We start from the raw sequence: 16,272 nt of genomic DNA, 5'->3' as shown, positions 1-16,272 counted from the left end.
AAGAATCTGCAAGTGGTTCTTCTATTTTAATGATACTTGGTAAAATTATAGCTGCATATAACAGCAATGTGTAAGTAATAGGAATGTTTAAATCATCTAAAATTGTAGGAGTTATCTCACTTTCAATTTTGAAAAGGTATTTTTTTCATTCTTTCATATTTCAGTCAATTTTAACCAATCTTGATGATCCAAAAGAGATTTTTTCTTTTAAAGTTTTTTTCAATTTCGACACCTTTTTTTAATTTTTTAATAATGTTCCTTTTTATTTTATCTTTAATTTAAAAAAAATTCATCCATCAGACTTTTTTAGATCTAGAGATATCGTTCTTTAAACATCATCATCTTAAGGGAAAGTTGAATCCTGATTTGTTTTTCTATACTTTCCTTTATTTTTTAATATTTTTTAAAGTTTGTAACAATATTAAAAAACAATTTAAAAAAATTAAATATTTTACAAATAAATAAAGTTATTGCAATCCTAAAGCTATCAATTGAAACCTGACGTAATTCCGCATCCAACGAGCCCTATATAAACTATTTTGGATTAGAGGATTTTTATACACAATTGTAATGTTTGCCAATTGTTTATTAACAATCCACTAATCCAAAGTACTTCATATAGGGCTTGTTGGGTGCGGAATTATGTCAACTTTTATTTAGTAACGTCAGAATTACGATAACTTTATTTGTTAATAAAATATATCATTTTGTAATAACATTAATTAACTAATATCTCGAAAAAAAGAAAAAAAGACATCTGAATATCTTTTGTGGTAAAAATGCACATTTTTAACTTTAAAAAAAAAGAATAAGTAAAAAAGACCGAACTTAAAAAAAAGTCAAAAAAATTATTGATTTTGTTTATAAATTGTTTATAAAAAATCCTCTAATCCAAAACAGATTATATAGGGCTTGTTGGATGGGAAATTACGTCAGGTTTCAATTGGTAGCTTCAGGATTGCAATAACTTTATTTATTTGTGAAATATTGCATTTTTTATTAACATTAATTAATTAATTATTAATATCTCGAAAATAACAAAAAATCGGACAAGTGCGAGTTACACTCGCATTAAAACCGAGGGTTCCGTACCCCTAATCCTAAAATTTGAGGGGTTTAAAGTGTGAAGGCCGATGGAAAAATTCAAATTTTGTTTAATTTTGAGCATGAAAATACATTTCATAAGTTTTTAAAAATTTTTTAATTTTTTTTATCATTTAATATTTTCAATTTTATGATTTTTTTAGATTTCACCAAGTAATAAAAATATCAACAAATAAAAAATGTCAATAGATAAAAAAAATAGCAAATGATAAAAAAAAGAAAATGGCAAAAATGGCAAATTATAAAGAATGGCAAAACACTACAAAAAAATATAGCAAGCACAATTGGAGTTCTCGCTATATTTTTTTGTAATCTACACGCAAAAATACGTAAAAGTGTATAAATTTGAAACTCTTTAGATAAAATATTCTTTGTTTTTTGGGGAAAAATCATGATTTTTATCGAAAATTATCAGTTTTTCCTTGAAAACACTATGATAATTAACTCCAATCGTTCTCGCTATATTTTTTTTGTAATCTACACGTAAAAATACGTAAAAAAGTATAAATTTGGATCCCTTAGGATAAAATTTTCTTCTTTTTTTATTCGAAAAATCCATGATTTTTTCTAAAAAAATGAGTTTTCCTTAAAAACAATATGAACATCAACTCCAATTGTGCTCGCTATATTTTTCCTGTAATCTACACGCAAAAATACGTAAATATACCAAATATGAACTGCCTTTGTCAAATATTGTGTGCGCTAGGAGGATTAATCGCTTTTTTTCAAAATTTTTGATTTTTCCTTGACAACGCTATGTAAATTAATCCGAATCATGTTCGCTATATTTTTCCTGTAATTTTCACGTAAAAATACATAAGTGTACCAAATTTGAGCTCTCTATGTAAAATGATGTGGCAACCAGGGGGGGGGGTACATAGTCATTTTTAGGGATTTTTTGTAAAAAATCATGGTTTTTCCTTGACAACGCTATGATAATTAATTCCTATGAGATTCGCTATATTTTTCTTGTAATCTACACGCCAAAATACATATGTATACCAAATTTCAGCCCTCTAGATAAATTTGTGTGGCCGCTAGGGGGGGGGGGGGTACATGCCTTGCTTCACTAGTCTCATTAATAGGGTTCCCCCTTCGGGTACGGAACCCTAAAAAGGACATCTTAATATTTTTTGTAGTGAAAATACACATTTTTAACTTTAAAAAAAAAAGAATAAATAAATTAAATCAAATTATTTGTTTTTTTTGTTCGTCAAAATTATTATTTCTTTACCTAATTATTTATATTATTACTATTATTGTTTTATTATTATTTTAGAAAGTGCTACGACTGAAAAGGAATTACAGATCACTCGCAAGGAAATATTTCATATCGTCAAACCGCACATGTCATCGAAAAGTTTAAATGAGATTATCTTGGTTATTGAAAGTAATTTGTCAAATATACGAGGAAACACTTTTGTGTTAAAGGAAACCGCTAAATCAAAAATCTGCTCGACACTTTCGAAAATGAAACAAAAATGGCAGGATTCAAGTAGAGTTGAGGAGAAATTTTTATTGAAGAATGAAGATTGGCTTGAAGTGTCAATCATTGATAATTCATCCATTCATGATAATATTCATCAAACAGAGGCCATCAACGCATCGAAAATTGGACGACCTTCTGCAAATTTTTTAGAATCAAGCAGCAGGACGAAGCGAAGAAAAACTGAGAGTATTCGCAATGATCACAGCGTAGAATAATTGGGATTCGTTACTCAAATGAAACATCGTGCTGATCGAAAATTAGAGGCAGCTAAAATCGTTGAAGACGTTGTGCTAGGAACTTCATCAAGTTATTCAAAATGTAGACATTTTCTTGAATCACATAATAACTTGTCAAAAAGTCAATACTTAGCAATACGTTCTGCTAGTCTTAATCATCAGTCTAAATTATTTCCATCATATCACAGTGTCCTTGCTGCAAAAACAGTCTGTCATCCACCGAAATCTGAAATGAAAATTACAGAAACTTGTGCAGAAGTTAACTTGCAAGCTATATTGAATCACACAGTTCAACGCATTCTTTTGCTACAAGCAGACACACTTGAAAGTTTAAACATTGATAAAATCAATCAAGTAACTCTGATTTATAAATGGGGCTGTGATGGGACTTCAAGTCAATGCAAATTTAAACAAAAATTTGAAAATGATGATGGATGCAAAAGTGACGAGCACATTTTTTTCACTTCTTTGGTGCCCCTACAACTTCATCGTACTGATCCTGAAACCAGCAACAAACATATTATTTGGAAGAATTCGCGTCCTTCGTCTCCTAGATTTTGTCGACCATTGAAAATAGAATTCGAGCATGAAACAGTAGAACTGACGAAAAAAGTAGTACATGACATTGAGGAAGAAGAAAAAAAACTTGAAATTTTCGAAACTATAATACGTGAAAAAAAATTCAAGTTTCATTTTCATTGGCTCTGACTATAATTGACGGGAAAGTGTGCAATTCGCTAACCGATACCTCATCTGCTCAACGATGTCACCTTTGTCTCTGCACTTCAAGTCAATTTAACAATATTGTTGAGATTTTACGAGATGCAATAATTGAAGACGGATTGAAATTTGGTATGTCCATCTTACACGCCTGGATTCATTTCGTTGAGTGTCTTCTTCACGTTTCATATAGATTAGAAATAAAACAGTGGCAGGTTCGAGGAAAAATTAACAAAAAGAAAGTTGAAGATCGTAAAAAGAAGATACAAAATGATTTCCGTACAAAGATGGGGCTCTTGGTGGACCAACCTAAGCATGGCTATGGTAGTACAAATGACGGAAATACCGCCAGACGTTTTTTCCAAAATTCAACTTTATCTTCTTCGATAACAGGAGTAGACAAAGAGATAATTGAACGTTTTCATGTAATTTTACAAACGATTTCAAGCGACTGCGAAGTAAAAATTTTAAAATTTCAAGAATATGCAGAAACCACAGCCTGGAAATTCGTGGAATTATATCCTTGGTATTATATGCCAACAAGCGTTCACAAAATTCTCGTTCATGGCCCTGAAATAATTCGTACTTCACTTCTGCCGATTGGAATGTTGAATTTTGAAAAACTGACATCAGATTCGTAATCAGCGACCTCGAAAACCCCCGAGTAACGATTCTTAGACATTTTTACACACATTTTACATTTTTACGTCCGCCATATTGGATTCGCCATTTTTAATTTTAAAAAACGAACATCAAATTCGTAATCAGCGACCTCGAAAACCACCGAGTAACGATTTCCAGACATTTTGAAGAACTTTTTAGACTTTTGGCCACGTTTTTGGTATTTTGGACCACTGTGCACCTCTCAGAAGCGTTGTTGGTACGAGCTGTTCCCTGAAGCACAGAAAGGTAGTGGTTCCAAAGAGACGGATCATAACGAACCTTTACTGCCTTTCTTCTTCCGACAGCACGTATCCCACGAATATAATTAGTTTCGAAATAATTTGCAATTGGAGCAAAATCTTCTGGAACATCATTATAAAATATGTCAAATATATTCACAACGTCTTCGGTGGGCACAAAGCTCTAATGCTCGAGTCATTTTCGTCACCATATCGTTGCTGAAGACCCTCTGTTTGAATTTTGCGGTAAATATTTTGTCTCAGATGAAACAGACACAATCTTATGACATCCTCGGTGAAATGTATTTTTATAGCATTTATGATTCCCAATTCAAAATCAGACATGATTGACGCAGGATGTTTCACAGAAATACAACTGGTTTCAGCATATGATAATGTGATTTCTAAAACTTTAGCGTATGCTTCTTGCTTTCTGAAAGCGAGTATCCAAAAAGGTAAAGCATTTTTGCGTTCTTTACCACTTTTAACTTGCACGACAGATCCCATTATTGTAAAAAGCTGGAAACAAATGGAAGGAACCGTTTGAAACGTGCCATCTAGATACCAAATATCTGATTTGAAAATTTTTTTCAAATTTTCACGAGTCGTAAAAACTAAAATTCTCTCACAGCTCAAATTGTAATCCTCATCATTATACGAGTCATATATTAAAAAATTTTCACCGACCAAAGTTTTCGTGAATTTATCAGGTATCTCTTCCACATTTTCGATGCTTGTAGGGTTAGTAGGCTTTAACCTTAAGCGTTCACGTTGAATTGTCTTAGTAATATTACTCATCTCAGGCAACTGTGCTTGTACACTTTCTGTAACATTTTGAACTTCTCGCATTACTGCAGAAGGTGGACGTTCAGGATGATCCTGTGCTGCTCGCTGTACGTTAAACAAATTTTTTAAAATTAATTTTTTGTGTTTCTTTTTTTTAATATCCGCATACTTATTTAATGATTATTATTATACGTGCGAGGAGCGGAAATTTGGTGCTGACTTTAAAGCAAGATATTTTAAATTAGAAAAAAGATAGAGACTTCTACCTTAGATGGTTGGAAAGCTGATAAAATTCTGCTTCTGAATGTATATCAAGAAAATTTTTTTTTGTATTTATAACACCGAAAAGATTTCAAGAAACAATTATTCAATTTCGTACTAATGTTTTTGACATTCAGCATAATCTACAATAATGTATGGAAAAATTTGACAATTTACAACATAATTTTTAAGATCTCAGCTTTAATTTGCATTTTTGAAACTTAAAAAATGTTTGTGGTTCCTGAAATATATTAAAAAAGTTCCGAGCATGTTTTTCTATAACTCAGCCGTTGATCATCACTTTTTGCCGCCTGGCTTCTGGGTTGTAGAAAAACATGCTCGAATATTTTTTTTTTTTAGTAATATTACTCTGCTAATACTACTTTTATTTCTGCATTGGAATTACTCTTAGATTTGGATATTTCTGTAGAAAATTTACATTTCAGATGCTTCGCACATATTTTTCATTTAGCGGTTCAAGATTTGTTAAAAGAATTAAATTTACAAGTAGAGACAGATTTTGAAAGTGAAGTAGAAGAAGAAGAATTTGACGATCACGAAAATGATAATGATGTCGATCACGATGACAATCTCAACGAAAGCAATGATCAAGAATGCGAAAATGAAACAGATGACATACCACCCATTGCTTTACCAGTAACAAAATTAAAAGCTTTATTTAAAAAATTAAAATATTCAGAAAAATTAAAGTGATGCTTTGTTACAGTGGGAATTAAAATGTTAACTCCTACAATTGATGTAAAAACTCGTTGGCACTCAACACAAGACATGATTGATAAAGCTTTAAAGCTTAAAATAGCGTTGATTTTATTATGTGAACGTGTTCCTCGTTTAAAAATTTACAGATATCGGAATCTGATTGAAATCTTTTGGAATCTGTCGTAAATTATTTACGATATTTTAAGATTTTGTCTAGACATATTTTGCGGTAAAAAATATGCCACTCTTCCTTCTGTTTTCGTCGGTTTCAACATGTTAATTGATAAAATTGAGAAATATCTCGTAGATCTTAATGATAAAAAAAATATAAATTTAACTGATATAAGGATTCAATGTGGTCTTCATGCAGTTTACGAAAAACTGATGAAGCATTATAAAAAACCAATTAGGATTATTGTAAAGTTTTATTACTCGATCCTAGACACAAGAAGGAAACCTTTTATTTGTCAAAATGGAGAAAAGAGATGACAAAATGTTCAATGAAAAAATTTTAAATCATTTATAAAAATAAATATTATGAAGAAAAAAAACCCACAACGAATGAAATTCAAGTTGATATTGAAGATAATGATAATCCCGATGATGACTTTGACCCCTTTGCTCTTTACTCATCTGAAAGTTCTAGTAAAAATTTAAAAAATGGAAACTCCTCTGCTCAAAAACAAGGAAATTGGCGACAAGAACTTGATGTTTATTTAAATATAAAACGAGCAGATAAAAATACAATCGAATACAATTTTTTTTGAAATGATGGCAACTTCACGAAAAAAAATTCCTGAATTTGTCTAAAATGGCTAGAGATTTTTTAAGCATACAGGCAACTTCGGTATCCGTAGAGCGACTTTTTTCTCGATGTTCTTTAACAATCCTCAAACATCGGGACAGATTTGGAAATAATACATCTCGACAATTACTATGCTTAAATAGTTGGACAGCTCGAAAAGATTATTCATCATTCCAGTCAACGTAATAAAATATGATTTTTAAATTAAATTAATAGAGATTTATTAATTTTTAATTAATTAAATTGAAAATAAATAATTTATTTATTTCACATAGAAAGAAAAAAAGGCAACGCACACGGAGAAAATCTGAAAGCAATAAGTATTTTTTCTCACAGCACTGGCTACTATGGAAACCAAAAAATTAAATTCCAGAGTTCTGAATGTTCTCCACACAGCACTCAATGCTCTGCAGAAAATAATCACTATTTTTTTTACAGTAATCAGAGTTTCGTTTCATATTAGTAGACAACAGATTATTCAGAGCTACGAATATAGCATTAAATATTATGTGTCCAAGTCGTGACTGATTTTCTCACAGCTCTGAGTACTGTGTAGAATTATTTTTTAAAATTTAGAAAACAAAGGAACGTTTAACGTCAATTAAAAAGAAGGAGACGCCTACTTTTTCCTCAATTTTTAAATAACCGAATTTTTAATTAACATAATTTAAAATTACAAAAGTGTTAATAAACCGAATTTAAATATTTCAGAATTTTTAAAAAACCGAATTTTTATAGTTCCAAATTTTCAGTTTACACAATAAAAAAATAATCGAAATACCATTGGTTATAATTTTTATGTTCTCGAATATTAAAATTACAGAAAATGAAAAGAGCAGAAGTTTCACTTGACAGACTTTCTGTTCAACCTAATTGCGATTGGACAAAATTTTAAGAGAACAGAAATATCAGTTAACATAATTTCAATTTTGCAGAATTTTTAGTTAACATAATTTAAAATAAACAGAAATGTCATTTGACATAATTTTTATGTTCTCGAATTTTAACTTTTCCGAAAATAAAAATAACAGAAATTTAACTTGACAGACTTTCTGTTCAACCGAATTGTGATTGGACAGAAATTTAAGAAAACAGAAATATCATTTGTCATAATTTTAATTTTGCCGAATTTTTAATTTACAGAATTGAAAAACAACCGAAACACCATTTGTCAGAATTTTTATGGTCACAAATCTCAGATTAACCGAAAATGAAAACAGCAGAAGTTTCACTTGACATACCAAATCCATTGTGTATTCATTGTTTAAACAATCATCAACAATGGATTTATTCTATCAAATGAAAGTTCTGCTGTTTTTATTTTCGGTTAATTTGAGATTCGAGAACATAAAAATTATGACAAATGACATTTATGTTTATTTTTAATTATGTAAACTAAAAATTCTGCAAAATTGAAATTATGTTAACTGATATTTCCGTTATCTAAAAATTCTGTCCAATCGCAATTAGGTTGAATAGAAAGTCTGTCAAGTTAAATTTCTGTTATTTTTATTTTCGGAAAAGTTAAAATTCGAGAACATAAAAATTATGTCAAATGACATTTCTGTTTATTTTAAATTATGTTAACTAAAAATTCTGCAAAATTGAAATTATGTTAACTGATATTTCTGTTCTCTTAAAATTTTGTCCGATCGCAATTAGGTTGAACAGAAAGTCTGTCAAGTGAAACTTCTGCTCTTTTCATTTTCTGTAATTTTAATATTCGAGAACATAAAAATTATAACCAATGGTATTTCGATTATTTTTTTATTGTGTAAACTGAAAATTTGGAACTATAAAAATTCGGTTTTTTAAAAATTCTGAAATATTTAAATTCGGTTTATTAACACTTTTGTAATTTTAAATTATGTTAATTAAAAATTCGGTTATTTAAAAATTGAGGAAAAAGTAGGCGTCTCAAAAGAAGATAGCCATGGTTATTTTTTTTGTCAAATATTGATTTTAATTAGCATGTTTATAAACGGGTAATGAATAACAGAAATAAAGACTTTAAAAAGTCCATAACTTTGGAATTTATTAAAAATAGTTTACTATCATTTTATTACTTTATATATTATATATAAAAAAAAATTTTTTGATTTTTAAACTTTCAAGTTCTTAAAACTACTGTTTTCAAATATATAATTTTATTTAAAAACTATTGCTTTTTTAAAATTTTTATAAGTTATATAGCAAATAAAGTTATTATATAATAATAAAATAATAAATAATATATTTTATAAATTTTGAGTTTATTAATTAAAAGTAATTTGTATTAAAGGTTAAACGTTCATATATATTTTTAATCCTAAAACATAACTCTACACAGTACTCAGAGCTATGAGGAAAGCAGTCACGACTTCGACCACAGAATTTATTGTTATATTCGTAGCTGTAAATAATCTGTTGTCTACTAATATGAAACGAAACTCCGATTACTGTAAAAAAAGTAGTGATTATTTTCTGCAGAGCATTGAGTGCTGTGTGGAGAACATTCAGAACTCTGGAATTTAATTTTTTGGTTTCCACAGTAGTCAGTGCTGTGAGAAAAAATACTCAGTGATTTCAGATTTTCTCTGTGTATGATAACCGGAGGCCCAAACAGTAACTGCCTGAGTGAAGAAAGCAGTAGCATTAAAGCTAACACAACTTGGGTTCCAAGCAGTATTTGCCTGGCAAAGGCAAGCTGCATTACCTGGGCAATCTAAAGGGGCGTTCATTTTGTTCTGCACAGTAGAAAATACTTGACACACAAGTAGAGTATTGGGCACATCATAAAAAATTAAAATTATAAATTTTATTATAATTGCTATTATTTTTCATTGGCATTTTTTATAATCATCTTTTATGGTTTTGAAGAACCAATTACAAAATTTGTTTTAAAAAATTTAAATTTTTTCAAAAACAGAACATTTCTATAAATAAAGAAATGGTAAAATCGGGTAACGAGTACAGTAACTGACACCTTAAGGCAAAAATTTTTTTTTTTTTATAATTAAATATTTATGGAAAACTTTTGTTTAAAATATATAAGAGAAAAGTTAAGTTTTCAAATTTAAAATTCTATTCGTAAATTTATAAATATCCAAAAATGTTAGCCACTGTGCCGAGTACTCTACTTGTGTGTCAAGTATTTGAAACTGTACAGAACAAAGTGAACGCCGCTTTAGATTGTCCAGCTAGTGCAGCTTGCCTTTGCCAGACAAATACTGCTTGGGACCCAAGTTGTGTTAGCTTTAATGCTACTGTTTTGTTCACGCAGGAAGTTACTGATAGGGTCTCTAGTTATCATAGCCTTTTTTTCTCTCCGTGCATAATAATTATCTTTATTTAGACACAACGGTCCATTAATTTAAATTTAAATGTTTGGTTACTTAAATGATTGTATTTATTGAAACTACAATAAAAAATTTTGTAATTTAAGTTAAAATGATCATTTTAATTATACTTTTTAATATAGAGACATAAAAAATTTATTTTAAGTCTTATAATCATTAGAAAAATCTGACTTTTACTTACACAAAAGTTATCTTATAATATTTAAAAATATAAATTTCACATTTTCTAATACAGCTTTTATTTTATCTATTTTAAAATATAACTAGGAAAAACATAAGTTTAGAATTTTTTTTAAAACAGACGTCAAATAATAATTTTTGATATTTCATTAAAAAAAAATTTTTATACAATAAATAAATAAGTTATAATAATATTAACAAGTTGTAAATTCAGAAGTTCATTACATGAACATTTTGCTTCCTCTTTACGATCAGCAAAAAAATTTGCTTCCTTGTGGAGAAAGCAAAATTTTATTGCCAAAATGTGAATTTTTGATTTTTTAACTTTCATTAATTCTTTAAATTTACCTCAAATGTATACTTTATATATATCGATCGATTCGTCTTGACGTAAGGAATACGATTTTATTAAATATAACCTTAAATTTTTCTATTTAAAAATTTTTTCGATTAAAAAAAATTTTTTGGAAAAAAGACGATAAAAATTTTTTTTTGTGTATTTTTTAAAATCCTTTGGTCAGATTTGAGATATTAACATGATAAATGAGCCTACCGAATTTTATCTAAATCCATTAAAACCTGTTAAAGTTATCTTCTAAACAAAAAAGGGATCCACACACACACACACACACACACATACATACATCCGGACAATTGATCAGGATCTCATATAACATGTTTCTATAAAGAAAAAAATGTGTTTCCGACACTTTGAAAATTTTTATAAATGAAAGGACTACAAAGCTTCCTCCACGAGGAAGCAAAATTAATATTTTATTAATATAACAATTTAATTTAATACGACAATAAAATTTAGTGTTGAAATTAGCTGAAAAATCTAGTCAGATTTTTAAATAAACATAAAAAACTGTAACTTGTAAAAACTGTTTAACTTTGTTAAAAAAATGTTAATTTAAAAAATTTTTCCAAAAAAGGACTGGAAAACCGAGATTCTCGGTAGCCTTGCTCACGTTACAATAATCTCGGTCGAAAAACAAAAAACATATTTTCATATCGATTCTTTGACACATGAAAAAAAACAAATATCATTCGTTTTTTATATCGTGTAGATCGATTGCATCACTAATCCTGTACAGGAATTTTTAACTGGGACAATTAATTTTTTTTCTTCAGGATTTGGAATTGAAAACAACGAAAATTCATTAAGATTATTTCCATTTTTAAAAACTCTAACAAATGATATATTTACAGATTCCATTGCAATTCTGAGAGCAAGTATTGAATGTGATTACGAATTTAATAAAATTGTATCAAAATATTCAGTTTTTACAACCAAATGGAAGACATATGTCTCAGGATATTGCAGCGATTGTGGTTTGGAAACTATTGACGTTTTTTACCGTTTAATTATAAATTACAATTTCTTAAAAAAATTTTGGCAATTTTTTTTGTTTAGATAAAATGATACCAGCTTTTATGTGCTTTATTTCATAATCATCAATCTTAAAATTTTTATGGATTTATCTATTTGTAGGTTAAACATAATTAGAAATATATACTTACGTAACAATGTTTTCTTATTTTCCTTTCCGTTTCTGTTTGATTCAGAAGAATATTGCAAAGTAGCTTCGAAATCATCAACAACATCACTCAGGTCTAATTCTGATATGTAGTTTATACTACTACCCTTCGATCTATTTGTTTCAGGTGAACTAGATTTCTTAGCATTGTGATTTAACTTCGACAATTTTATAGAACTTCCACTTGTTTTCGATGAACCAGGACTTACCTAAAACAGTAGAGTCGGTAAGAGTCATTACTACCCCGGTTGAAAAAAACTTGTACAGGATCGTGAATACGATTTTGTGCATGATTGTGCACCTTAGTAACTAATGTTTTTGGTTTTACATTTCTTTAATTATGTTGTTTAATTAATTTTACGAGGTCTTTTTGAAATAATTATTATCAAATTCGTTGTTATTTAGAGTCATAAATTTATTGATTGACAACATGTTTCGACATAACAATGTCCTCATCTGGTCTTTGTGTAAACAAATTAAAGATAAGCAAGAAAAGAAAAAGAATATAATATATGCCAGAATATTGAAAATATTCCTTTGCCTCTGTATAATGGTTTACTGAAGCACTTGCAAATATTGTAGAAATAAATAAGTGGAGAGACAGTCGTGAAGTTCCCACACAGGAGCGAACATTTACTGAAGGTTTACTAAAATATTATAGTGTTTAAAAATTATCAAATTGTGAAATTTCGTAAATTTTTGTTGCTGGATAACTTTTTTTAACTTTTAAAAACTTGCGATTAATGTTAATGTACTTGATATTCTTTGTTTAAAAAAAATAATACAATGGAACAATTTTAGAAAAATTTTTTGTGTTAAGACTTTGCTATAATGGGACGAAAGCACTACCCCAACAGAGTAAAATCCCCAAATGGCTTTGAAAAGTTAGCGGCCGTTTAGTTTTTCTTACAATTTTAAGTTTTGATAATTTTCTGTGTTTTTTTTAAATCACTCTAATTAGTGATTGGCCAGTAAATCGCTCATTCTTTAAAATAACTTCTTACCTTCTCGAGTAAAATTATAGTTTTTATTCCAATAAACAAATTCCATTAAAAAACTATGCTTAAAAATCACTTTCAGTTAATCTCTTATATCAATTATTCGATTTTTCTCAATTTTTTCACACTAAGCCACAAAACATTTTATTTTAATTAAATTTTTACTGAAACGTTACTTAAATTAAAATGTAATAACCAGTTATAATTCTTTTAAAAATTTAAACAAAAAAATTATATTCAGGTCAGATTATAGGCTATAAATTCCGTTTTGGAAACCGTGTGGAAAACTGTTGGGGAAGTCTAGAGTCTAATGGTTTCCCGATCAGCAATAAACAAAACCGTCTAGTCTAGACAGACTGCTAGGAGCCTCACTATGAACTAATCAGACGGTCTTATTTGAAAATGTTTCAAGTCAAATATGTCCGTCTTGTAAGTCGCTGCGTAGACCGTTCTGATTTGTCAATGACCGTACTTAAACGCTACTTTATTTTTTTGCATAATAATAATAATAATAGTAAATAAAAATAATAATAATATTAATAATTTTATTATATTCATATCATTATAGTCATTATTTTTGTTATCATCAATATAATAATTATTTATTAATTAATTATGTAATAAGTATATATTTTAGTTTTTAAAATTGTTGAGTTTTTGGATTTTGAAATTATATTAATATCCTTTTATTTTTGGCCAGAAATCCAAACATTTTTCAAAAAAGGTTAACATTTTAAAACATTTGTTAACTTTAATTATATTTTTTTAATTCGACGTTCGATGGTAGCCACCATCCTCTTCAAGAGATTACAAAATCTAAAAAATAATTTAACATATAGTTTTGATATTTATGAGAAAATTAAGATTTTTGCTTAAAATAGAAGAAAACGTGAGATTGCATACGTAAGACATAATTTGTTTTATTTAGGAGTTGAGATTCAACTCTTCACAATAAATGTTACATTTTGAAAAAAATGTTTTTTATTTATGTATTAAAAAGGGAATTATTTATTTTTAATAAAATTAGTTGTCCGAAACATTTATGTCAGTTTTTTTTGACAAAGTAAAGTAAACAGATAATTATCATAAATTATAAGGTTATGAGAAGGATAAGTTTTCTAAGGGTGTTTTCGGCATTCACTCAGAGTTAACTCTAGAGTTAACAGTGGTGCTCAATGATATTATCTTTGAAAATTTATTTACCCAAATAAAATAATTGATTTTCTATTTTCATCACCCTGAGTTTGAAGTTAGTTGTCCTTGTTTGCTTACTTTTTTTTAATTTATACGTATTTTTTGTTTTTCATTTAAAAATGGAACATATTTTTGCTACCCATAAACGTGTTATTTTTTTAAAGTTTATAATTTTCAAATTTTTCCTCGATTTTTCATTATTTCCCTAACTTTAATTAATCTGAATTGTTTAAGAAACTAGATTATTTATTTTAATTAAAGTTGCTTTTTATAAATGAAAAGTTAAAATAATTTTTAATAAAAATAAATTATTATGTTTCAATTTACACTTTTCAAACAAACAATCCGTTCACAAATTTTGTCGGCCATTAAAGGTTAGGACTGACCCTTTTTCTTTACTCTCGCAAGAAAACAGAGTTAACTCTGGGTCATCTAGTAATAAATTTTTGGGGACTTTTATGAAATCTAGAAACAAAAAATTTTATTTTAACATTACATTACTAGAATAAAAGGCCCGTTTCACATATTGTTACAATTGCAAACCCTGCGCCAATCAAAATGAATCGTCTATGCCAAATTGCCAATCAACAACGTTCACAACCAACAGACGAACTGAAAATCAAAATTTACATTTGAGCACCACTGCTAACTCTAGAGTTAACTCTGAGTGAATGCCGAAAACACCCTAAATGTTAGGAATTCTGGTTTATAGATATTTAAAAGGTAGTTCATATGTAGTAGAAAAAATTAGGAAAATTTTTTTATTTAATTTAGTTATTTTTTATTTTTGTGAATTTATAACAAAGGTATTAAAACATTCCGACAACTTAGTCTTCTCATAACCTTATAATTTATGATAATTATTTGCTTACTTTACTTTGTCAAAAAAAACTGTCATAAATGTTTCTGACAACTAATTTTATTAAAAATAAATAATTCCTTTTTTAATACATAAATATAAAAGCATTTTTTTCAAAACGTAACATTTATTGTAAGGAGTTGAATCTCAATTCCTAAATAAAATAAATTATGACTTACGTATGTAATCTCACGTTTTTTTCTATTTTAAGACAAAAATGTTAATTTTGTCATAAATATTAAAACTACATGTTAAATTATTTTTTAGATTTTGTAATGTCTTAAAGAGGATGGTGGCTACCATCGAAACGTAAAATTAATAAATATAATTTAAGTTAACAAATGTTTTAATATGTTAACCTTTTTTAAAAAATATTTGGATTTCTGGCCAAAAATAAAATGATATAAATATTATTTATTTTTGTTATCATTATATTATCATTAAATTATTATTAATTAATTATCTATAAAATATACATATATATTAAAAAAATTTACAATTTAAACTCTAAAAAAGTTATTTTGCAATTTTAAACAATTTTTTCGATTTGTTGGAAATATACATATAAAATAAATCTGCTTTTAAAAAGTTAGTCAAAAACAAGTTTTCTCAATTTTTTAGAATTTTTTAAAGGTTTTTTTTAATATTTATTGTTGTTTTGCAAATTTTTAGTTAGGAACCTATAATTTTGTATCTAATTTTAAATGTCATTTAAATCAATTGATTTTAAATTAAAAATTTCATTATTTCTTATTTCTAACCTTAACATCTTCTATTATATTAAGTTAACAAATTTCTAATAGAGACACCGACAATTGATCTCGACCTTGGAAAATTTATGTTCACTTATTTTCAAATAAAAATTTCAAAATCCTTTGCCATATGCATTTTGAAAATCTTACATGTTTTACCGTTTTGACATTTTTTGCAATTGTTACGAACGAATTTCGTAACTTTTTAAAATTTTCAATTTTAAATAAAAGATACTTAAATTCAATTAATTATTGTAAGATTTAAATCACATAGTGATTTAAATTCTTTTTCTACTTATAATTAATTACAAATAGAATTATAAATAATATAAAATACAAACATACAACACAAACACAATCCTTCAAATTAATTAATAAATAAATTAA

The 16,272-nt window shown here is 27.6% G+C and overlaps 2 protein-coding genes across 11 annotated transcripts in view; one reads left to right on the top strand and one right to left on the bottom strand.

Annotated features, from left to right (window-relative positions):
• The window catches only part of LOC127287886 (pseudouridylate synthase 7 homolog), a 757,063-nt gene that overhangs the window by 50,880 nt on the left and 689,911 nt on the right, over positions 1–16,272 (top strand). The gene's annotated exons all lie outside the window — the stretch shown is intronic.
• The window catches only part of LOC127287884 (KN motif and ankyrin repeat domain-containing protein 2), a 265,830-nt gene that overhangs the window by 64,739 nt on the left and 184,819 nt on the right, over positions 1–16,272 (bottom strand). For 8 of the 9 annotated variants that reach the window (XM_051315023.1, XM_051315028.1, XM_051315024.1 and 5 more), the window contains one exon: positions 12,066–12,291. In XM_051315023.1, the coding sequence (XP_051170980.1) occupies positions 12,066–12,291 (226 nt within the window). Of the gene's footprint in view, positions 1–12,065; positions 12,292–16,272 lie in introns of those variants that run through there. The other variant, XM_051315029.1, reaches the window with a different exon arrangement.

Source organism: Leptopilina boulardi, unplaced genomic scaffold (genome assembly GCF_019393585.1).
Source record: "Leptopilina boulardi isolate dan_hultmark-lab unplaced genomic scaffold, ZJU_Lbou_2.1 LbouV2_377, whole genome shotgun sequence".
Taxonomy (NCBI): Eukaryota; Metazoa; Arthropoda; class Insecta; order Hymenoptera; family Figitidae; genus Leptopilina; species Leptopilina boulardi.
The sequence above is the reverse complement of the archived record's forward strand: the minus strand, read 5'-3'. Positions and strand labels throughout refer to the sequence as shown.